At 34.9% G+C, this 23,327-nt stretch overlaps 2 protein-coding genes across 4 annotated transcripts; one reads left to right on the top strand and one right to left on the bottom strand.

Moving 5' to 3' along the window:
- The first annotated feature begins 1,457 nt into the window (after window positions 1-1,457).
- On the top strand, window positions 1,458-17,904 carry LOC116163068 (cytoplasmic polyadenylation element-binding protein 1). 3 transcript variants are annotated; one of them, XM_031476909.1, is made up of 11 exons: window positions 1,468-1,731; window positions 8,562-8,679; window positions 12,219-12,340; window positions 15,365-15,525; window positions 15,572-15,698; window positions 15,746-15,937; window positions 15,986-16,091; window positions 16,142-16,467; window positions 16,518-16,683; window positions 16,733-16,860; window positions 16,992-17,904. In XM_031476909.1, the coding sequence occupies exons 1-11, from the start codon at window positions 1,714-1,716 to the stop codon at window positions 17,202-17,204; spliced, it is 1,677 nt and encodes a 558-aa protein (XP_031332769.1). In that variant the 5' UTR covers window positions 1,468-1,713; the 3' UTR covers window positions 17,205-17,904. The 3 variants fall into 3 exon arrangements, with proteins under 3 accessions (XP_031332771.1, XP_031332769.1, XP_031332770.1); XM_031476911.1 differs by lacking the exon at window positions 15,746-15,937 and having other exon boundaries at window positions 1,458-1,731; XM_031476910.1 differs by lacking the exons at window positions 1,468-1,731; window positions 8,562-8,679 and adding an exon at window positions 11,848-11,963.
- A 3,902-nt stretch (window positions 17,905-21,806) lies between these two features.
- On the bottom strand, window positions 21,807-22,906 carry LOC116163067 (peroxisomal membrane protein 11C-like). The gene is made up of 5 exons (XM_031476908.1): window positions 22,746-22,906; window positions 22,523-22,699; window positions 22,284-22,465; window positions 22,168-22,233; window positions 21,807-22,119 (listed from the first exon to the last, which is right to left on the bottom strand). Exons 1-5 carry the CDS (start codon window positions 22,815-22,817, stop codon window positions 21,912-21,914), a joined length of 705 nt encoding a protein of 234 aa, XP_031332768.1. The 5' UTR covers window positions 22,818-22,906; the 3' UTR covers window positions 21,807-21,911.
- Window positions 22,907-23,327: the final 421 nt, after the last annotated feature.

Below are 23,327 nucleotides of genomic sequence, written 5' to 3'. Positions count from 1 at the left end.
ATAAAAAATACAGCTTGTACCTTCGCAAATTCCGTCCGTCGGCCCGTCTGAGAGTTTCAAATCTAAACATTCAGACCTCGTAGAAGGGTGCGTTTTTTTCATAGGTTTCAACATGTAGGGGGCGGAAGAAAAGAAAAAATAAATGCTAATATTACGGTAAACACGATTAATTTTATTTTTTGCATATTACATCCATTGCCTGCGTGAATTCCATCCGTCCGTCCGTGTAAGGGTTTGAGATCTCAACACTCAGCCCTCATAGAAGGCCGTGGTTTTTCTTATTCAATAGGTTTTTTCTACCATGTAAGGTGGGTAAAAGAAAATAACGTTAAGTTTGAATCAGTTTCCGGTTCGGCCAAGCGCATCCTAACTTTGTCACTTACTGAGATATCAACGAAATTTTAACCACTGAAGCATCTTGAGAAAGTGAGTCTGGACATATAACTATGAAATTGATTTGCTTCTGTGGGCATTTACAGAACTAACTTTGATCTTTATGAAGTGATTGTTATTAAAAGCAATTAAAAGCGCATGTTGGGTCGATATAAGCATTGAATAAAAAAATTATTCAATGGTATAAATATTAAATACGCATAAAAAATACGCTTGAACTAATCGCTGATGCGATGGCTTTATTGATGATTACTTCTTTTTTCTTTATACCGTATGCAACAGAGGCGCAAACATTACGGGCCCTGGCCCCTGGGAGACCCGGACCCGTGTTTAGGGGGCACCGCTATACATATAGCCACGGTGCTAACAAAACTTTAAATAATGGACTCAGTGCCTACTTCCGGTGTAGCAGGCCATATTGAAAATATTTTCGTTCATCTAAGTAAGCAAGGCAATTCTTCAAGTCGGTTCCTGTAAAGCAGCCTAATGCAGTCGTTTGGGGTCCAGGGAACTCTGAAACCTGTAATTTAAAAAAAAAATTTGGAAAGTCGCGGCGCAATTGTTTTTTGTCAAAGAACTAGCATTCGAATGAGGTAAACATAAATTATAATTCTGGACCAGGGTACGTTATTGAGTCACTTTACAGTCAATTTTCATTCTACGATAAATCCGGTTGTCAGGGTGAAAACTCGTGCGCAATGTCCTTTTTGGCATTTAACCGACGCAAAAGTTGGAAAATAAGCGGTTACTGGATTATTTTTCCTTGTAGACAGACTTTCGAGAATGTCCATGAAATTATGCTCAACAAGCCACATTAGACGTTATTTATCGATATATTTATGGAGATAAGGGAGCACACGATTCGGTTTCCTTTGACAACAGGTGTTGGCGTGTTCTAATTTTAATAGATAAAGATTATTGCAAACGTCTATTGTTTGTCGCTTCAATCAAAAGAATTATACCGGGGTACGGTGGTGTTATTCTTTCCTTATCTACTGGCAGAAATTCCTATTCCAATAAATAAATGAATAATTTAAAAATATGATCTTTTGTCCTTCTCAAATGGGCAATTGTAACATCCAATAAAATTACGAGTAACCCCTACCCAGATTTTTATTTCGTAGAATTCGCGATTCCTCACGCTTTTCAACAGAAGAAGCGAGAAATTCGAAGAAACGGATCGTTTTTCGTGTTACACGTGCGTGCCGTTTTATAATGTAAGAATTTACGAAAAATTGTGAACGTCCGTGATTTTTAACTGTGTGTTTAGTTTTTATTCAAAAAACGATTTATATTTTTTATTGCATACGTTATAAAACAATGGCAGTGGCTAATAAGGTAAGAATTAGTACCTACTCATTTTATTTATCTCTTCAACCCTGGACTTAAATAATAATTCATTTACCTTACTGACACACATTTTGTAAAAGTTAAATAACACTTATTAATTGTTGCGTACCGTCTTTATTTATGTAACAATATTATTAGTCGCGCTACATTTCTTTAGAACTGTGAATTAAACAAACTTCAATTAATCGCGCGATAATCTTCCACATGTGGTACCTTTTAGCTACAATTTCTGCATAGGTACTAGATACCAAAGTAGGAAATACATCAACACTTAAAAAAGCTCAAAAGCGTTGCGTTTTATTGGTTATCGGTATTGTACTTACCTATCAGTACCTACGACGCAAAAATTGGAAAGTCTGAAAAGTTTACAAATTAACCGGTTTGAAAATTGTATCGGTTATCCGAATTTTATTCAATATACTGAGAAACCATCTGAAAAATTAGAAATGTCATGGAGTGTTTTTCGTGTTTCAGGTTAAATTTATTTGGTAGATAATTTCCTACATAAATCTGTTTCCATGGAAATTACCTAAGTTTAAATGAAAAGTCGGTTAAATTATCTACCTTAATTTGAGGGCATGTCTTCCAGAAACCTACCTGACGATTCTTGAATTTTGCCAAAAACGCTTGAGATTTCTTGACACAACATCTTTATGTAATTTATGTTCGAGTAAATCCCCCGACAGACGGTACCTACGATTTATCGTACAAGTCGTTGCAACGGTACGATTATCGTAGGTAATTGCACATGTGCATCAAAATTACCGATAATTTTTTTGACAGCATGTCTAAAAACTGCATGAGTTTATTTTCATATTTTGGCGAAAGAGCCCGACACCGAAGGAAATTTGAAAGTGCACTCTTCGCCTCTTGCTCACTAGCGGTTTAACGAATTTTTATGATAATTCTCTGAACTCTTTCTAAGATTTATGAAGAACTCTAGAACTTGAGGGGGGGGGGGGTCCAAAACTCGTAAAAATTCTATTTAGTAAACTAGGTTAGGTACATTAGTAGGTAAGAGTTCCTGAGAGAACTTTGCGTTGCCCCGTCTTTTGCAATGATTTTTGGTGGAACTGTTTCAGTAACTAAGTAATTAATAGCTATAATGGGGATCAATTTACCCTCAATTAAAGGCAAACTAATCGCAAAAGCTGATGGGCTATTGGCTACATTTTTAGAAAGTATTACCATTTGATTACTTATTCAATAGTATTGCCTAAATGCTTACTATTATCAATTTTCTGTTTAGATTGTATAAGTACAATGGGAATTGTTAACAGTAGCAAAGTAAAGAAAGCCTCAGTTTCGAGTTCGTTATGAATGAACCTAACCAATTAATAGGATTGCGTTATTACATAGATATAATAATGCATGCGGTCCTTTGAAGACATGAATTGTCAATGAAACCATCACGTGCGGCGTGCCATGTTAAAATAAAAAAACGTGTAGGATGATGCTGAATTGCACATTTGTTTCATCGTGTGCCGATGCCAATTTGTTGCGAAGTGACTAAATAGGTAACGCATTCACAATTGTTAAAATTCTGTTTTGTACTTGCAAGTTGCAATTCGACGAAGGTAATCTATATCCTCATACAGGATTCTGCTGATGATACAAATTTGAATTTTTATGTCAAAAGTGAGAAGTTGGCCCAGAAATCAGCACGAAACCTGTAAAGTGTATATTCTAAGTGTAGGGTCAGTTTTTCCATATCTTTCGATAAATTTATTCGGCAGATAAGTACCGTGTGACAACGATTGTATCGACAATGGTATCCATGGAATTTATTCGGCGAGTAATTGAGAAGTGGAAATATCGAACTTTTAACCGAGATAGGTACCTAGGTAAGTAGGAGTTTAATACTCGTATTTGTCTAGTTTTTTGAGATTTTTTCACTCGCAAAGCTTCTTAAAGGTTTAATCAAGTTACTTACTTCCAGCTTGTTCAAGAATCGTGAATCTTTTTTCATTCGTCCAAAGTCTTCCTCCTGTAGTTTCTTAAAAAAACGCTTTCTTATTCATAAGGGACAGCTCATAAGTATTAACAACATCATTCACGTGCGGCGTGCCATGTTAAAATAAAAAAACGTGTAGGATGATGCTGAATTGCACATTTGTTTCATCGTGTGCCGATGCCAATTTGTTGCGAAGTGACTAAATAGGTAACGCATTCACAATTGTTAAAATTCTGTTTTGTACTTGCAAGTTGCAATTCGACGAAGGTAATCTATATCCTCATACAGGATTCTGCTGATGATACAAATTTGAATTTTTATGTCAAAAGTGAGAAGTTGGCCCAGAAATCAGCACGAAACCTGTAAAGTGTATATTCTAAGTGTAGGGTCAGTTTTTCCATATCTTTCGATAAATTTATTCGGCAGATAAGTACCGTGTGACAACGATTGTATCGACAATGGTATCCATGGAATTTATTCGGCGAGTAATTGAGAAGTGGAAATATCGAACTTTTAACCGAGATAGGTACCTAGGTAAGTAGGAGTTTAATACTCGTATTTGTCTAGTTTTTTGAGATTTTTTCACTCGCAAAGCTTCTTAAAGGTTTAATCAAGTTACTTACTTCCAGCTTGTTCAAGAATCGTGAATCTTTTTTCATTCGTCCAAAGTCTTCCTCCTGTAGTTTCTTAAAAAAACGCTTTCTTATTCATAAGGGACAGCTCATAAGTATTAACAACATCATAAGTTTAAAAGGCTTGGAAAATTCCAAGTTTTAGGTGTCACGAACATCCAGACTGTATAAAAAATTTTGGTTTCCTATTTTCTCGATTTCAGAATTTCAGGTTCAATCGAATTTCGAACTTGTACAGGGGCCTCTTCAGGTTTCTAAGGTGGAGGGGATCTTCTTTAAGCGTTCTTGTCAAAACCGCTTCAAGATCCTTAAAGACTCTTAAACGTTTTTAAAACCCCTTTAAGTATCATCATACCCTTCAATTCTTATTTTTAAATCTGTGGCGTATATATTAATTTGCATTGTGTTTCCCCAAGTTTCTTCAAACTTCTACAAACTTCTAGCTTTTTTTAAACGTTTTAAGGACTGTAAGTTCTTAAAGCTCTTTCAGGGCATGTTCTTTAAGCTTTTACGGTTTTGTAGCTTTTTCTAGCTTCAATAAAGCAAACTTTGCACCTTGCGGATATGTAAGTATGAGGGTACTTAGATTTTTTTAGAAATAACTGTTAGGTATTAGTACATCATGCCTGTCATTATCTTAACTTATGTACTGTTTCTTAGCTTAAAATATTGGGTATGTCTAATTTCTAACATTAACCAGATAAACAAGAGCCATTACTCTAATGAACATATAGTTACAACAAATATGCAGTGAGTTCGAGAAAGCGAGGCTCCCCTCAATTATCTCTTTATTTGCCGAGATACGAAACATTTGTCAAATATAATTTTTGTACTCTGTGGACCACGATGTTACCACTACAAACGGTATGCTCCTTGCGCACGATACACTTACACACGGTATGCTCATTATTTTTCTCAAACGCGTTTTCTACTGCGCATTACGTCACCTGCGAACATGTGGCGCCAAAATTCAAATGTTTACGCCAGGGCCGATCTAGTAGTACACATGTCACGCGTGACAGTTTTGCAACTTATAAGTTGTATCTTGTATCTACGAGGTTTACCGTTAATTTGTTGATAGCTAATTAATCATTAGTGAAATTTCCAAAATGCCAGGTTCTGTAGTGGCTCAATGGGGCAATTCTAATAGAAAAACAAAAGGAACGGAAATAAAATACTTTCGATTTCGGAAAATTGAAAACTTTCCTCAAAAATGGATTGTTGCAAGTCGTCGTAAGGACAAAATTAACTTGAAAAATGGTGTTACATTAATATTAAGTGGTGTATTTAAGTCTTTCCATTGCTGTTTAATTCTATAACCTGTATTTGCTCTGAACATGTTGAAGCCAGCCGTTTTGAAGCACCGCTAAGGGAACGATTTCTTAATTAAACCTACTTTTAAAAACAGCGGACATTTGAAAACCTGATGCTTTACCTACTTTAAAACTACCACGTAAAATGAATATCAAAATAAAAGGGAAACGGAAGAGAAATTCGATCTTTTAATAAAGCATTAATTACATAATATTTACTGAAAAAGCCGCACTTCATGTTTAGGGCCAATATTTTTCATTCGAGTTTATTTCATACGATCACCAAATCCCAGAAATACCCGCCGCGACGATCTCTACACAAAATCAGTGTGATTTGTCGATCTAAGAAGCGTAATTTTGCTCTATATTCTGTGGTTTTGTTCGCACGTGACGTCACGCTAGATGCGCAAGAGCATACCGTTGTAAGTGTATCGTGCTCTTGCGCATCTAGCGTGACGTCACGTGCGAACAAAACCACAGAATATAAGAGCAAAATTACGATGCTTAGATCGACAAATCACAAGGTTAGTTGACAAATCATACTGATTTGTGTAGAGATCCTCGCGTAAGTTATTTCTGGGATTTCGTGATCGTATGAAATAAACTCTAACCAAAAACATTGGCCCTAAACATGAAATGCGGCTGTTTCAGTAAAAATTATATAATTAATGCATTATCAAAAGATCTAATCGCTCCTCCGTGTCCCTTTTATTTTGATTTTCATTATTACGCGGTAGTTTTAAAGTAGGTAAAGCATCAGGTTTCAAACATCCGCTGTTTTTAAAAGTAGGTCTAATTAAGGAGTCGTTCCCTTGCGGTGCTTCAAAACGGCTGGCTTCAAAATGTTCATAACAAATACAGGATATATAGGATTAAACAGCAATGGAAAGACTTAAACACACCACTTAATAATAATGCAACACCATTTTTCAAGGTAATTTTGTCCTTACGACGACTTGCAACAATCCATTTTAGAGAAAAGTCTTCAATTTTCGGAAATCGAAAGTACCTATTTTATTTCCACACACAACCTGGCATTTTGGAATTTTCACTAATGATTACTTAGCTATCAACAAATTAATGCTTAGCTATCAACAAATTAACGCTATAAAACTCGTAAATACAACTGAAAAGGTGCAAACTGTCACGCGTGACATCTGTACTGGATTTTTCCGTGCGTAAACACTTGAATTTTGGCGCCACACGTTCGCAGGTGACGTAATGCGCAGTAGAAAACGCGTTTGAGAAAAATAATGAGCATACCGTGTGTAAGTGTATCGTGCTGTGGACTAAATCAACGTGTTTTGTCATTCATTTAAGGGACTAAAGTGCAATTTTTTCTCCCGGAGGGAGAAAAACGGGACGCGGGACTATAAGTGACAGTACACACTGAATTGTCAAACACAATTTAATGATTAATGGTTATCTGTATTGTACATATTTATTCTTGCACCATATTTTTTCACTTATTAACCACTTAACTACGTTTCGGGCAACAATCTGCCCCCTCGGGATTAAAACACACACTTTAGTCCCTCAGTATATAATATAGGTACTATTATATTATGTGACATTACGATCTATCTGGTCGCATATTATATTTATGTATTAAGACCGAAAAAGTGTCTTTTATGACGAATCTTCAATTTGACAGCACAGGAAAGGCGTATAGCGAATTCCAGCAAACACTCGTGTTTCCAGTGGGCATTTCTCGAGATACAATACATAGGTATATATTACATTTTACCGTCGACTATAAACTAAACCAAAGTTTTTTCTAATTGTAATTGTTATTGGATTTGAAGAGATCGAAAAGAAGTATTCCTGCATAACAAAGTCTTGTTAGACAACAGGGTTGCCATAATCGCAGTATGGCCGTGTGCCGGACATAGGCTGCATTAGAACATAAATCTTTAGAAACCAAACTGACATTTATCGTTATACGGTCACAAATTGACATTACCAAGTATATTGATCCTACAATCAATCAAATATTTTTTCTTTCAAATTTGCACTTTAACATTGAAATTGCCGTAGCTGATTACCGGAGTACAAAAAATAGCGTATATACCACAGGACTAAAGTGTGTGTTTTAATCCCCCGGGTGCTTGTTGCCCTTAACTACGTTTCGGGCAACAATCTGCACCCTCGGGATTAAAACACACACTTTAGTCCCTCAGTATATAATATAGGTACTATTATATTATGTGACATTACGATCTATCTGGTCGCATATTATATTTATGTATTAAGACCGAAAAAGTGTCTTTTATGACGAATCTTCAATTTGACAGCACAGGAAAGGCGTATAGCGAATTCCAGCAAACACTCGTGTTTCCAGTGGGCATTTCTCGAGATACAATACATAGGTATATATTACATTTTACCGTCGACTATAAACTAAACCAAAGTTTTTTCTAATTGTAATTGTTATTGGATTTGAAGAGATCGAAAAGAAGTATTCCTGCATAACAAAGTCTTGTTAGACAACAGGGTTGCCAGATCGCGTATGGCCGTGTGCCGGACATAGGCTGCATTAGAAACATAAATCTGCATTGCGAACACCCCCCCCCATGGTTTTTAATCCCACCAGTAACAACTTGTACAACTCCAAATTTAAGAATTTTTTTATTTCAAATTGGTATAAGTACTTAAACAAATACCTACCTAAAACAAACTATACATTCTTGCAATATAAATAATATAAGGGTAAATACAGTGCACACAATACCGATTATCTTTCTTATGTATGGAGAAATGTTTTTCAAATTAACCACAATGTGCGCCTTAGAGAGGTGAAAACGCATGCACATACAGAGCTATTGCCTTTGCAAAAAGTACTGATCTATGTATGGGAAACGCGATAAGGGGACTCACTTTTACAAGAACTTGTGTAATTTTTTTTAATTTTTTTTACAGAGACTATCAGTGTCCGTTACCGAAGCGTTACCTCCAAGAGAAGTTGCTGATATCTTACAAAAGCACTCTATAAATTCGTTAATTCGACAACCAGAACTCCTGAATGAAATTAATTTGGGTAAGTACAATGTTACTTTATTTTTTTTTAATTTGCAAACTTTTTTGAAAGATCTCCCAAGTCAATTTTTTTGAACTGAAAGACACATACCTATTTACGGAGGTAGGAGCAGTAGGTGAATGTGTCTAATTTAAAATAAAGCTAAAATTTGACAATATACGATAAAATTGAATATCGATAAAGAAAATCTAAAATATTGTCAGTTGCGGACTTGCGGTTGTATCGAAAGTTGACGCTAACTTGTTTATCTTAAATGGAACACCCTATATATTTTGTCATGTTTAGATTCTCCATAACATTCTATAAGTATCCTAAATTTAGCTGATTTTAGTTTTTGTCACAAATCACATTTGTAACCCATTAGTTTCTATGTGAGAGTTGATATTATTTAATGACAGCTGGTTTCCTTTTAGAAAAGGTTCCGTTTTATGTTGATATTTTCATTATAAGGTTCAAAAACTAACCTTAAAAATTGAATTCTTTTTAAGCACCATGTAAAATAAGCAACTTTTTATAAACTAGTGTTCACTAGTACATAAAATAGTTAGGTATTTATATAACAAGAGCGCGAAGTTCAATTTCGCGCATTGAGACTGAAGGTATTTTGACGAGGCGAAGCCGAGTTAAAATATCAGTCAAATACTTCGCGCTAGCGTTATATACAATATTTTTTCTACAACTGAACAGATAGTTAATTAAATTTGCTGTTTAAGTTCAACTGTGTCACGTACGCGAAATACTTTTTTTCACTGTTGACGATTTCGCGCACGATGTCAAGAGCAACCCGGTTAAAAATATAGTACTTCGCGTTTTGAAATTCGTCAGAAAATGACAGGTTTTTTTTACAGTTGTAGAAAAATCATATATATAAGAGAAGAAAACAGATTTAAAAGAGGTATCCTTTCCTCTTCCTCTTTACTACGTAATTCCGTATTATTTTTTGAGTCCAATAAAACTTATCCTTTAGATGACCCCTTTAGCGGTATAAGCTATCCTAGTTCACATAACAAACTGCCCATGCGATCAAAAATGAGTTGCTGTCGAGTCACCTTTGGAATTTTCGTTTACATGGGAACGAGCATGGGAAATCGTACTTACGTGTTTGTGCATATTCTAGCATAAAAACAAAATTTTTGTCCTGTACCTGGTTTTTTGACACGACTGCCATTTTGTTTGTTTTTAATGGCAACAGAGAGGTCTTGCAACACACCGTTGGAAGGCTTATTTTACCTTAATTGCGAATATGCAATAGGAAAAATACGGTTACGTAATAGTTATTTATACATAAAAGTCCGGAAAATGATACATTACTGGCAAAGGAAATATTGACGTGCGAGGCTCCTATGGGGCCGAGTACTTTAATTTCCGAGTCAGGTAATGTCATTTTACTGACGAGTTTTGTATTAAATTTTACCCGAAATCGTATTTGAATATAAAATTTCAATTTTTATATAAAACTTTTGATTAATGTCAATCTGTCAGTAATGACAGGAGTCATAGACATTTGAGAAAATGTCGAAAATCCGACCGGTAAAGTGACGGTGCGGCCGATATAGTGACAGGTGCGGCCAGTAAAGTGACAAGCGACAGGAAACGTAGAGTGCTCTGCCTCCGTCATGGAAACTAAAATTTCCTGACAGAAAGTAGCCATGAAAATGAAGGTTTCAGGACGATTTTGGGTAAAAATTATTAAGGAACTACAAACATTAAACGAATACGGTTGAGTTGAAACCTAATTATGCAAATTCGAGAACTGTTTTGTAGATTGTTTATCGATTAAAAATTCTAGAAAGAGGATGTAATACAATTTGTAATAAATTAAAATTGATAAAAATGTAGTAGAACTCAAAAAAAGATAAAAGGTAACAATTCTTGTTGTATTATTCACAATTTCGCCCTAATAAATAGTTAGTTTTGCGTAACCGTATTTTTGCTATTGCGCATATTCGTAATGAAGGTAAAATAAGCCTTCCAATGATGTGTTGCAAAACCTATGTTGCCATTTAAAAAAAAACTAAATGACGGCCGTGTCAAAAAACCATACGGGACAAACATTTTCTTTTCATGCTAGGCTAGAATATGCACAAACACATCATATCTTAATCCTAAAACTTTCAAACCGATGTCTCCCACCGTTTTCACACCAGCGCTTTGGTTCCATCTTGATTATCCACTCTGTATACATGCATACACTATATACTGGCTATATTTCATGATACGTTTTATATGCTTCTCTACAAAGAATAAATGCAATTTCGAGGGCTCTTCCAAAGGTAACTTCTAAACGAAACATTATTGTGAACCTTGGTTTATTTTAAAACATTTTGTGACCTCTCTCGCATCCGATTTTTTTCACAACTCAAATAGTTTCCGGAGTCCTATAACACGCATTATTTCCGCAAAATTGTCACATTTCGAGTCTGGACGGCAATATCGATATCAATATCTTTTCAGAAAAAAATAAAACGCCATACCTACTTCGGTTCCCGCGGCTCCAAAAGCAATCAAAAGCCCATCGTCCTTTTTTTTACTTCAAACACTCCCAGGTGAACGATGACGTTTTGCTGTTTCCCTAACAAAATACGTTTGTAGCGTCTGACAAAAAAAAAACCCTGAGTAAAAATTTCATCAGTTTAAAATTTTATTCCTTTGGACATCAATGTGCGTACGATTTTGTAGGCTGTCTACCTGGCCGAGCAAAACTCAAATGTTTCGAAAGTGCCGAAAGACTAAACCCTGATCTACAATTTTGAGAGTAGGTAAAGTTTTTTAAGACACTCAAATCAGAATTTATTACATAGGTAACTGACACAACTTTATGTGGTGCTTCTTCTTTTACCGGACGTATTTTGCAGTTTTTATCAATGTAGTACGATAGTAATTTATAGTTCTTGCCGAGCAGATCTGCGCATGCGCGAATTTTTGATTCGTTTTTTTATTCAAATAATGTTATTGTAGCTTCCGTGTATTTTCTACACACCTTGTGTAAATGTAACTCGCGGGCATGTCTGAAATTGGTAAAAATAAAGACATTTGTTATGAACATCCATTGATACCCGTAATTACTAATTACCATCAGTAGTGAATTCCCGATAAAAATATCTTGAAAAGGACCGACTTGAATTTTGTACGGTACTGTACCTTTCGTATTCCCATTGTTTTTAACATAGTGTACCTAGTAGTGACGTTTTATTGCGGTGCGTATTCAAAATTTGATTTTTGCGTATTTAAAATGGCGAGAAGGGAGAATTTGTTGTCTGGCCAATTTTACAATAATAGCGCAGGTAAGGTAATTAAATTGCAAATAGTAAACGCAATCAAATTCGCCGTTCGCATGCAAATTTCGTTATCGAATTTTGAGATAAAGAATTGATCAAGTCGGTCTTTGTGCAAACGCATGAAATACAAAACGAGCATCAGTTCTCGTTTATAACTAAGCTGTTCTGCCTTAAAAAGTCAACGTTTTAAAATTTCACTTCGATTTTAATAATTTTTAATTGTGCTAAAGTGATACTGATCAGTTTTTATATTCATTTCAGAGGAAACCATGTCCATTACGGATTTACTTGGATTAAATACGCCGAGAGGTTTATTGGGAAGTTCTTTTGGCGGCGGTCCTTCTGGATTGTACTCCCCAACAACCACAAATAACTTACAGCACGTAAGTTGTGTGCCTTAATTACTCGTACTTTATTATTTAAGCGTTTTTTTTCGAATTTCATATCTACGTTGTAAAACGAAGGTATGTACCGCCATCTATCAGTAAAGTTACAAAACTTACGTGTTTATATTTCGGTACAGGCAAAGCTGATAGTCTGTTGCCAAAGCTACGAATTTCGCAAATTCTTATAAGGGTTAATCATTATCAATAAATTTGCATGGACTAAAAAGATTCATGCAATTACACATTCGTTAGAGCAAAGACGCGTTAGGAATCTTGCCAATTGCATTGCAACCATTTTAGATGTTTCATTTCAATGTTATTACCACTGGCAATGGTTTACTATGCTCATTTAATTGTAATTTATTATGTCTTATTTATGCATTTTTATTTCATAATATGTATTACTACAGTAAAACGTCCATACTTCGTAGCTTAGTGCTAGCATTGAATTGTGCTAGCACTTCGACAGAATGTAGGTAAGATACTTGTGGTAATGTGTTTACTTATAGATTTCCTACGTCTTGCTTTTTGTTTAGTAATTATAATACTAACATAATGTAGTTTTAATTCATAATTTTATATTCAGGAAACGTATCTATAGTGAACTACACAATTATACCTATTTTATAGCTCATAAGTAGGTACATTTGTCAAGCAATAGATGTAGTTTAGGTACTGAAATGCAGCCTCATTATAACAACACCGCCCTGCCACCACATAGCTATGAAGCTCTACCAATGAATATTGGGATGTAAGAGTTTCAATGTAACACACAAAGTTCTTTTTGCAATAACATGAACATGTCTACAATTTGTTGTGTGCTTCGAATTCATTTCTGTGTGGGATTGGTGAATGATAAATGAGTACGAAACCACCCCATTTGCAGCCTCAATAACGCACTACCTACTATTCACACATGCAGTGAGTACCTAGGTAGATACCTACTATTGGAAATGCAGTGTACTGAAGAGTAGTAGCGTTGAGTGAAGGATCTATCACTCAGCGGTAGTAGGTATAGGTATAAATAAACCAAGACGTATAATGTAGACTATAAGGACAGAGCATTTACGCTACGGTCTATCTATCTAATAAATCTATTCATATAGGAGATTGAGATTATCTGTCAGATAAGTTCATGTGAAGATGCAAGAGTTCCGTTTTTAGGGTACGAACAGAGTGGAGGCAGGTTTCTCGCTTACCGGCTACCAGCGCTGCCTCGCGCTTCTCGCTTTGGAAATCATATAATGTTTTCAAATTAGCGTGAACGTAGTCAATAGGCAGGTGAAAACTTGTCGGCGCCGGCCACCGCGTCCACGCTTTTGTCGGAATAAAAATTTAGTTTTTTCTGCCGTTTCTCGCCCGAGTTTCGGATAAAGAAGCTCTTATAAGGACATGTTTGAGAAAACCTCTATAAGCGATAATCGGACCCACAACCTCTCGAATAGCAATCGGCAACGCAACCACTCCGCCACCGGCTTCGCTTTTTCTCGCTTTTATTGTGTGCAGTCACAGCGCGAGAAACCTGCTCCTATTGGCGCGAGATACCGGAAAGCGAGAAACCTGCTTCCACTCTGTTTGTACACTTATAGACTCGTAGCCAGGAAGTTTGTTTGGTAGCTAATTCAATGGTAGAGGCTGGACTTACAATTGATTAGAAATGCTATTTTAAATTGCATACGTGAAGTATAAGACTTAAGTAGTTTTTTTTATAGAAAATTTAGACGGTCTTCTTAGGCGGAATTATTACAGTTAACTGTAATTATCTTCTATCCCATGAGTTGATGACACAGTAACATTCATCTTCATGGGAGTTACCCACCAGATACATTTAACATTGAAGATCTGCTCTTATTTGTGTCTTCTTTTGGGATTGAGCATAGTTAGACATTTCGGATGAGGTTGACGCCTTCTCAGCTCCCAACCTCCCCTCTTAATTCCAAACCGCGCCTTCTACCACTCACCCCATTGACTAAAAAAACTATTCATGTAAAATCTGATTATACGAATAAGACCAATATTGTAAAAATCGCTTAACCTAAACCGAATTACATTCAACTTCTTAAAGAGATGTTTCCCTTCCCTCAACCCTCATATTTTACGAGCTAGAGTACTTTGTGCTGCATGAAAATGATGCAAAAGTCATATAAGATTGGGATGATTGTATTTTTATACATGTTTGTTGGGTAAGTATATTTTAGGAAAAAAATAATTTTTCTACATATCTATGAATCGTGCGACCTCTAGCGGCAAACTTAAAAACTTGAAAATAATTTCCAGCGATTTCTTTTGGTCTCAAAAAAAATCCGATACAACTGAATACAGAACGATCCTCGAGATCTTCACACATCCATCATTTTTACAACACACCTTTAACAGCCCTTTCACACGATCCGTTTTTTTAACGGACCGTTGAAATTACTGGATACTGTAGAAACACACTAAGTTGTATTTGAGCATTCACATGCATCGACGTCCGTAAAAAAGTCGGTCCGGTGCGGATGGGTTTCTAATATTTGATTTAAAAAACGTAAACTACAGGAAATTTAATTTTCTACAATATTGTGTAGAACTCTTTTGTTCCGCAATGCATCAATAGATACTAGGTATAAGTGAAACTCAGAAGAAAGTTATTTTATTTTTTTGGTTTTATCAATATGGGGGCAGATGCGCGGGGGGGGGGGGGGGTTGTACTGTAAATTTTGCCGGACCGAACCGTTTGTAAGGTAACCCACCTATCTATTCATTAGACTTTTATACCAGATATTTTGGTTTGCTTCAAGTTATGAAACCAAACAAACACTGATTTTAACATTTTGGTTTTTGGTGAACGTAAAAGTAAACGTAGCGCGCTTTTGTTTCCAACTGTACGCGCCACGATGGAATCACACTATTTGTAATCACTGTGGAGTCCTTACCATTATAACGCACTCATCAGAAAAACAATTTGATCTTTGATTGTATCTACTCTTTGAATAATACAATTTTTGTATTGAGAGAAATGTTCATTTAATCTTTTCACAGTTAAACTTTGACAACAACAAATTGAACGCACCATTAAATGGTTATATCCCAAACTCATCAGCAATGAAGAACCTACCAAGTAACTTGTCCCTAAATGCTTCGGGTCTTTCCTCACCCCAGTCACATTTAAATGGGCGTACTATTCGGAGCTCTTCATTGAGGTAAGTGTGGATTGCGCGTTCGTTTAATAACTATTTGAATTATCAGTGACAGTAGTAGCAACGCTAGTCCGATTGTCAGCGAACACTCATCCATTGGAAACTTTGGATCACATGCTGAGATGTCCGATCGTGAAAGTGCCATATCAACACCCGACAGCCTCACCGATATATTTGTAAGACTTTCTCGCTATTTTTCCTTTTGGTCATTGGGGCATTTTAGAATTCCATAAATCTTAACGGTGATGCTATACCACGTAACTGCTTCAATAACACCAACTTTTTGGGGGAATTGGATTTGGTTAATTTACAAAACCTACAAACTCTTCACACTCTTAACAAGTACTTGCAGCAGCCGCCATCAGTGCTTAACTCACTGCTGCATCCCGCCTGTTCGTCTACTAATGCTTCTCAAGTAACTTTCAAGTAGCTGTTAAAACACAATGTAATTACAATTTTGTAGGTACTTGATAAGTTTGCCAACAACACCTTGAATTTAATGAATTTGGCCAGCCACGTGCAAGACATACAGTTGGATAGAGTGGCACGATACCATCGTTCGGCAGCTTGTAAGTAATCAGTATTTTAAGTACCAGTACTTATTTACCAAATACCTTAGCCGTATATGATGCAACGTGCACATGGAGTGGTGTACTGCCAGTACGTTCATCAAAACCGATAGGTTACTCCAGCAAAGTGTTCTTGGGAGGAGTACCGTGGGATATTTCGGAACAGTTACTTCTGCAAACATTCAAACAGTTTGGAAATATTAGTGTTGAATGGCCCGGCAAAGACAAGCAAGCAATTCAACCTAAGGGATACGTGTATATAATTTTTGAGGCTGAAAAAAATGTTAGAGCTCTGCTCCAAGCGTGCACTAATGATACTGCCAATTCTGGTAATTGGTACTTTAAAATCTCATCGAAAAGGATGAAGTCAAAGGAGGTGCGTTATCTCTTTACATAAAAATTGGCAAAATCGATTCTTTTTTATAGGTACAAGTTATTCCTTGGATTCTGAATGATTCCAATTTTACAAAATCTACTTCTCAGAAGTTAGATCCTAGTAAGACTGTATTTGTTGGTGCTTTACATGGTATGTTAAATGCAGAAGGATTGGCAAAGGTCATGAATGATCTGTTTGATGGTGTCATATATGCCGGTAATCATGTGCTACTTTGGCTAAGTGAAGATCTATTTTACTTTTGTAGGCATCGACACTGATAAATACAAATACCCAATTGGTTCCGGCCGTGTGACTTTCAATAATCCACGTTCCTACATGCGTGCTGTGTCCGCTGCATTTATTGAAATTAAGACTGATAAGTTTACAAAAAAGGTAACCAAATTAGACGCAAATAGAACCTTGTATCCTAATTAGTTTTCCTTTAATTGCTATGGCTGCTTACCTATTTTATTGTTTATGGAATATGTTCGGAATTAACTCCGCAGTACAGAATTTAATTTTAGGTGCAAGTGGATCCATACCTTGAAGATTCATTGTGCTATGTGTGTGCCATACATCAAGGGCCCTACTTTTGCAGGGAAATGTCGTGTTTCCGTTATTACTGCAGAATGTGCTGGCAGCTACAACATAGCGGTGATCAAAGGAGTCATAAGCCACTTATGCGAAACTCCAAAAACAATTCAATTGTGGGACTGGGTAATGGATCACTTAACTGAGCAAGTACGTTTTTTTGTGTTTGAACTGAAAGACTTTTGCACTTTATGTGCAAATTAATTTTAAGCGTTTATGCAATTTTAGCATAACATATTATTAGGTAACAACTACAAGAGGTAATCCTGTTGTTATCCGATTTGCCATATTTTCTAATAGAAATAAGGAAGGTAGTGGTTATAATAGTTTATATAGTTACCTTTAAAATGTAAAATTTTAACCGAACTGCAAGTTACAAATTTCTATCTTCTAATCCTTACGCTACAAAACTTGAAGGAATATTTACGAAAGCTGGATTTTAATGGCGATAGTGATTAACATAGTGTTAAAATAAATTCTTAGGAATTTTAAAATTGATAGAAATTCTATATTTTAGTCATAACGAAGTTTTTAATAAAGTTTATAGCTCACTAAAGTTCATACTTTTAAGTAGCGATGTTATTTTTACATATAATAATTGTTTACATGTGGGAAGTATAATACTGGGGTTTATAATTTTTTTGATATGTATTTATTTTATAAGTCTAGCTACTTACAGTTATACTGTATTTATCACTAATCATGGATTGATGTTGGTGACGATTTGGCAAAGTTCCGGTTGCGATTATGGTGTTAAATTATTTTGTAGAAAATTTGAAGTAATATCTATTATTTATGGTTCCATTTTTCTACCGTATATAAGTAAATAGAAAAAAATTAATTAATTGTCTGTTTTTATTTTTTCAGTTACTAGCCACCGCCGAATTCCTATCGTTCGTTGTTCCTCAAAGGTGATTTTTTTGTTATTGTTTGAGAAGATTATTGTTTCATTTGTGTTGTCTTTTTTACTTCGTAACTTATGTAAATTCTTTCGTGTTGTAAGTGTTAAACTAACCAAACAATAATTTCATAATTGTGATGAAAATTTTAGAATATATAGTTTTAACTACGTACGTACCTACTGAAGAAAGAAAGTCGAAAAGTAGTAATATCAATCTCATTCTAAGTACTTTTCTTGCAAAATTATTTTGCAGCTATTTTTATAAATCGATTTTTAATATTAGGCGTCAAAATTTTATTCAGAACTTTAAAACTATATCCAATACCTATACTAGAATACGTTGTTATTGGAAATATAAAATATTTTTATCATCCTATTGTATAAATTAGCTATGCAATCAAATTTTAAAACAAATACTTTTAGTGCAATCTGAGAAGGATAGACGCGAGTTTCTTTCTTCATTTTTATAGGATAAAGTAATTTTAACAGCCTTCAGAGGTCAAGACTGTCAAAATTTTATGTTGAAACTCATTAGTAGCTATAAGCGTTTCTATTTTGTAATAATAGGTACTTATGTTTTATTCCAAACTGCAAGTGCCTTTAGAATGCTTTTGTAGTCGAGTAACTCTGGGTACTGCCAAAGTACTCTAAAGTGAATCATTACTATGTGATTTTAGTGTTTAAAGAATTGACGTTTTTGATTTTTTATAAATGTTTTCCTAATAAAAGTTTATTGAAAAGCTCTAATTTTAGTTTAGCAATAAAGCATACAGAAAAAAATCTGTCCGGGAATTTGATGCTCGCATGATGGTTTATTGCGTGTTAGTTTGGTGGAGGCAGTGTTTGTGTAATATGTACCTATTTATTTTGGAAATTTGATGCTATAATATTAGGGTAAAGTATTAACCAAAAACTAACAACAGAAATGGTGTTGGTGGGTAACACCTACCATCCCTACAATACTACCAGTAAAAAAATAAGAAGAGAGAATATAACGGTGGTGGGAAATAGCATAACACGCGACAGAAGTCGTAATCATATTACTTCCTTTGGGCTGGTCAGTTATGTCGACTTGACTTATCATAAAACAGAAGAGATGATGTCAGTTTTGTTTTATTACACCACTGCCAATAATGACGCGTTTCTCCCCACTCTTCTCATACTTTTATAACTTCCTTTTTGTCCGGATTTCCGTCAAGTCCCCTTTTAATGCAAGGTTCTCGTCTTTTATTTTTTACTCGTAGCTACAATCATATAATTCAGGGGTTAATGGAATGGTTACATTTTTTATTTAATAATTCTTGAAATTATTAAAAGAAGTCAGCCGGCTGGGTCGATTGGACTAGCAATATATAATTAGCTATGTACTGACAATGGGATCCTGGTTCGAATCTCCAATTGAACATAAAGATAAAAAATTCTCGAAAAAATTATTAGTTTGGTAATAACATATCTAAAACTGTTTTTTTTTGTTGGCTTTGTAAAATTTCAGTAACCAGTAATTTTGGAATAAATATTGTGGACACTAGTCATAACTGAAAACATTTAAAGCTCAACAATACAAATTTTCTAAAACTGTCACCTTTGAGCGCCAAACAGTTTATTTATTAAAGAAGACGTGTCTTGTTTTGACCATACACGTTTTCCCTCCATGTAACACAGCACTTGCGCGCCAATTTTCAACAAGATTGAAGTAAATGTGAACTTGCTGTCTAAACTGTAGTTAGACCACGGACCTTTTATTTTTTTTAAGAGTTCCGTGGTTTAGACGTGCAAGATTTTATTGCAGCATTTACTTGGCGGTAAGTTTTCGACTTGCTGGGAGAGCGCTCTCTATCACTGTTTACATTATGAGAATTATTGGTAAGTGGTGTCTGACAGAAGCTTGTGAGAGTTTTACTATCCCATGTAAATTACGCTTTAGTTTTTTCCTACTACCTACTACTAGGTATTAAGTTTTTGATTGCTAAGTTTTATATTTGCCCTACCCCAAATTCTGTTACTGTGGTAGTGCAAAAAAAGTTATGCAGAGAATTTAATCTACCTAAATTCGCAAAAAATTTAGTAATAAAACTATTTGTAATTTTAAAATGATTGTATATCGCGCAATTCCCCTAAGAACCTTTTGCCACAATTTCGGGTCAATAACACATTTCAGTAAAATGTATTGTAGCAGACAACATGGACAGATTAAGTAGATACCTGGCACTATTGTATATACAATGCTGGCACTCATAACGGGTGATCAAAAAAGGATTGACGTCGAGCCGCCTTTCGAAGTACAAGTTAAATATGATGTTAACAAAAATTCCAAAGGTAACTTGACAGCAATTCTTTTTTGATCTCATAGTACTTTAAGCGATGGAAAGTCCTTATAAAATGAAACAATGAAAAATCTTCCAAAATAAAGTGCACACGTTTTTCTTAAAAAAAATAAGTTGTAAATCAGAATATGCATGATGAAATTAGCAAAGTTTAAAATCTCGAGTAATCTACACTATAACAGAAAGCTTTTAGTGAAAATTTAAAGTCTCTAGCAATTGTAATTGCTCTCTAGCAATTATAATTGCTGAGATCTCAGCCGGACAGCCAGCCAGCCATAACGAGTATAATAGCGTATTTTTTTTCAAAAATGCGCTAAAAGACTTATTAAAATTATTACTTTGAAGAGAACATATGACGTCGTGGACAAACGCAGCTGTAACAGTGGTATTTTGTAAATGAGTTTGGAGATTTGAGAGCAGATTTTCGATTGATAATTGGTTTTTGTGCCCAAAATTTTTATACAGGGTCAAAATTTTCTCTGGAACACTGCATATATCTGCAAAACAACGTTTTTTATGGTATTGTAAAAAAATATAAAAAGTTTGCTACCAATCTACGTAGTACCGTGTAGTACTTCAAATTTGTGGTCAGTGGCGTACTCCTGCACGGTCAAAGGGGGTTGGTGCCATTTTGTTAAATTGACCCCTTCGGCCATGCTTAAGTAGGTATAGATTAGTAGCAAACTTTTTATAATTTTGGATAACATAAAAAGCTACTTCTAAAAACATGTTGTTTTGTAGACATATTCAGTGTACCTACCAGATAAAAATTTCACCCTGTATATGTATAATTAAAGTAGTGAATCAATCAAAACAGTAATCATCTCGGCAGGTTCATTTTAAACAGACAAAGTGAGCGGTACAATTAAAAAATTGTCTTAGTAATTTAGGCCAGATTTTACATGTTACCCCTATCTGGCAGTTTATTTCCATGCAAATGTATGTAGTCACATAAAAGGTTATCTATTAGTATCAGATAAATTTGAATGGCCCATAATAGGGATCTTAAGCAAACATCAATCATAGGGAAAGGAATATAAAACTTTATATGAGTAACTATAGCAAAGTATTATTGCAAACGTTTTTAATGCGTTCATTAAATATAAATCGGGATATAAATATAATAATTATTTTTATCATAAAATACTACTTTGCGATCAAAAATGAGTTGCTGTCAAGTAGCCTTTGGAATTTTTGTTTACATGGGAAATCGTACTTGACTTGAACTTCCAAAGGCGACTCGACAGCAATTCATTTTTGATCGCATAGTATTAGAAAATAAAACCAAATGGAGCTTATCGATTCAAAATAATGGTTAACCAACTCCACCGCTATATGCCTACAACTCATACAAAGAGGCCTTTTCTGCCCTTTGGTCTGTACTGGTTTTTACTGTACAATAAAAATGGTAATTTTCCAAATCTTCTAATTGAATGAATGCGACTACTTGTGTGCAATATACTTGCATATCTTTTAATCTTGCAAATTATCATAATCTTTTCATTACAAAAAAAAGTCGTTACTTCAAATATATACAAATTTATATTTAATTGAATAAATAAAAACAATTTATGGTGGTAACTTATTTCTATCTACACTTAATACAATGGAAGGAACTTAGAAATACCTCATTCAGTTGCATGTTTCTTTGCAAACATTTGATACAATCCTACTAACGATGATAGTGTTCCTACTACTCCAACCTGCCACGAGTTTAATTTAGATGACCATAGAAAACCAGATGGCAGGCAATTAACAGCATGAACAAGATCAAGTGCTAAACGTATAAATGTTAAATATTCTGTTTGTTCGGTAACAATCAGTTTTGTTAAGGCGCTAAAAAACTAGTGCTGGTAGTCTTTCTTAAGGATTATTGTAACATACCTTTTGTCAGCCTCACTGCTTACACATTCCTTGTGCTTGTGTAATACATTTAGATATCGCACCGTTCTAAAAAAATTAAAGTTCATACGCCATACAACATGAGAAATTGTTCAAACCTTATAAGATTTAAATAAAGAGAAACAACATATATGGCTGTACTGGCAGTTTCCCAAAATTTACTATTTTCAACATTAATAAGTTTAAGATCTGCAAGCCACGCTATTTTATCAACTGGAAAGTATAACTGATCTACAATGTTGCCCACAACACCCACAGAAGCCATAAACTGATCGGGTTCCTAAATGAAGGAAATGATCGCATAAGACTAAAAATAAGAATCACATTTTCAAATGACCTGTTTTCCTAAGCCGTATTGCAAGGAATGTCTCAACATGGGCAAGTCGTCAAACAATCGTAAAACCGCTCGGGTAGCGGACATTTGCGAACTGAAAGTTTGGCACCTTTTGGCTAATACTTCATCGCAAGTACAGCTACCAATCAATTTTGAAGTGTAACATAGCGTACGAATAAACTAAAAAAAATTATTTCACACTTATATTGATACAAATATTGGTTACCTTATCTCTACCCCTGTACGTATCTAAAACATCACATACATCTTGCAAAATGAATTTACTTATTTTGTCCATGTTGACTACATTAAAGGCAAACGACAAATGTACAATACTGAAGAATATCAAGTTTGAAAGGTTTAGGTTTACTGTTCACACAAGGTTAACAATAACTTTAACCATTCCTTCATATCACATTAATGTAGGTACTTTCACCCATACATAATTTTTATCAGCACTTAAAATGGCTTTAAATCTTATAATTGCGGTTTTTATTTGATCAATGTTGGGGAAAAATGACTTCAGTGCATTAACACTCCCTGACAAACCAAGTCCTATGACTTTGATACTGATTTGCATGACAGGAATTTTGAGGAAAAAATTATATCAAATTCTACCTGTGCCACGTGGGTAAAGGTGTGCAGATAACCATGGAGTGCTGCGCCCTTGCATTCTACTACATTTACACCCATCAAATCATTTTTTTTTCAGTGGCCATAATTTTGAAACTACCAAATTACGGAAAAATAAACTAATTATAATTAAGAACGGAAATGTTGTAGTATTTAAAGTTTAATTATCATTATT

Source organism: Photinus pyralis, unplaced genomic scaffold, assembly GCF_008802855.1.
Source record: "Photinus pyralis isolate 1611_PpyrPB1 unplaced genomic scaffold, Ppyr1.3 Ppyr1.4_LG2, whole genome shotgun sequence".
Classification (NCBI taxonomy): domain Eukaryota; kingdom Metazoa; phylum Arthropoda; class Insecta; order Coleoptera; family Lampyridae; genus Photinus; species Photinus pyralis.
Note: the sequence above shows the minus strand (reverse complement) of the source record. Positions and strands in the feature narration are given on the sequence as shown.

Bases quoted from the DNA above. Each gene is read 5' to 3' on its own strand.
- LOC116163068 (XM_031476909.1), top strand. The intron at 16,092-16,141 runs GTAAGTAATCAG...CAAATACCTTAG, and splicing joins ATACCATCGTTCGGCAGCTT to CCGTATATGATGCAACGTGC. The intron at 16,861-16,991 runs GTAACCAAATTA...ATTTAATTTTAG, and splicing joins CTGATAAGTTTACAAAAAAG to GTGCAAGTGGATCCATACCT.
- LOC116163067 (XM_031476908.1), bottom strand. From the start codon at position 22,817: ATGGACAAAATAAGTAAATTCATTTTGCAAGATGTATGTGATGTTTTA. The intron at 22,700-22,745 runs GTAACCAATATT...AATTTTTTTTAG, and splicing joins CGTACAGGGGTAGAGATAAG to TTTATTCGTACGCTATGTTA. The intron at 22,234-22,283 runs GTTTGAACAATT...TAATTTTTTTAG, and splicing joins CTTTATTTAAATCTTATAAG to AACGGTGCGATATCTAAATG.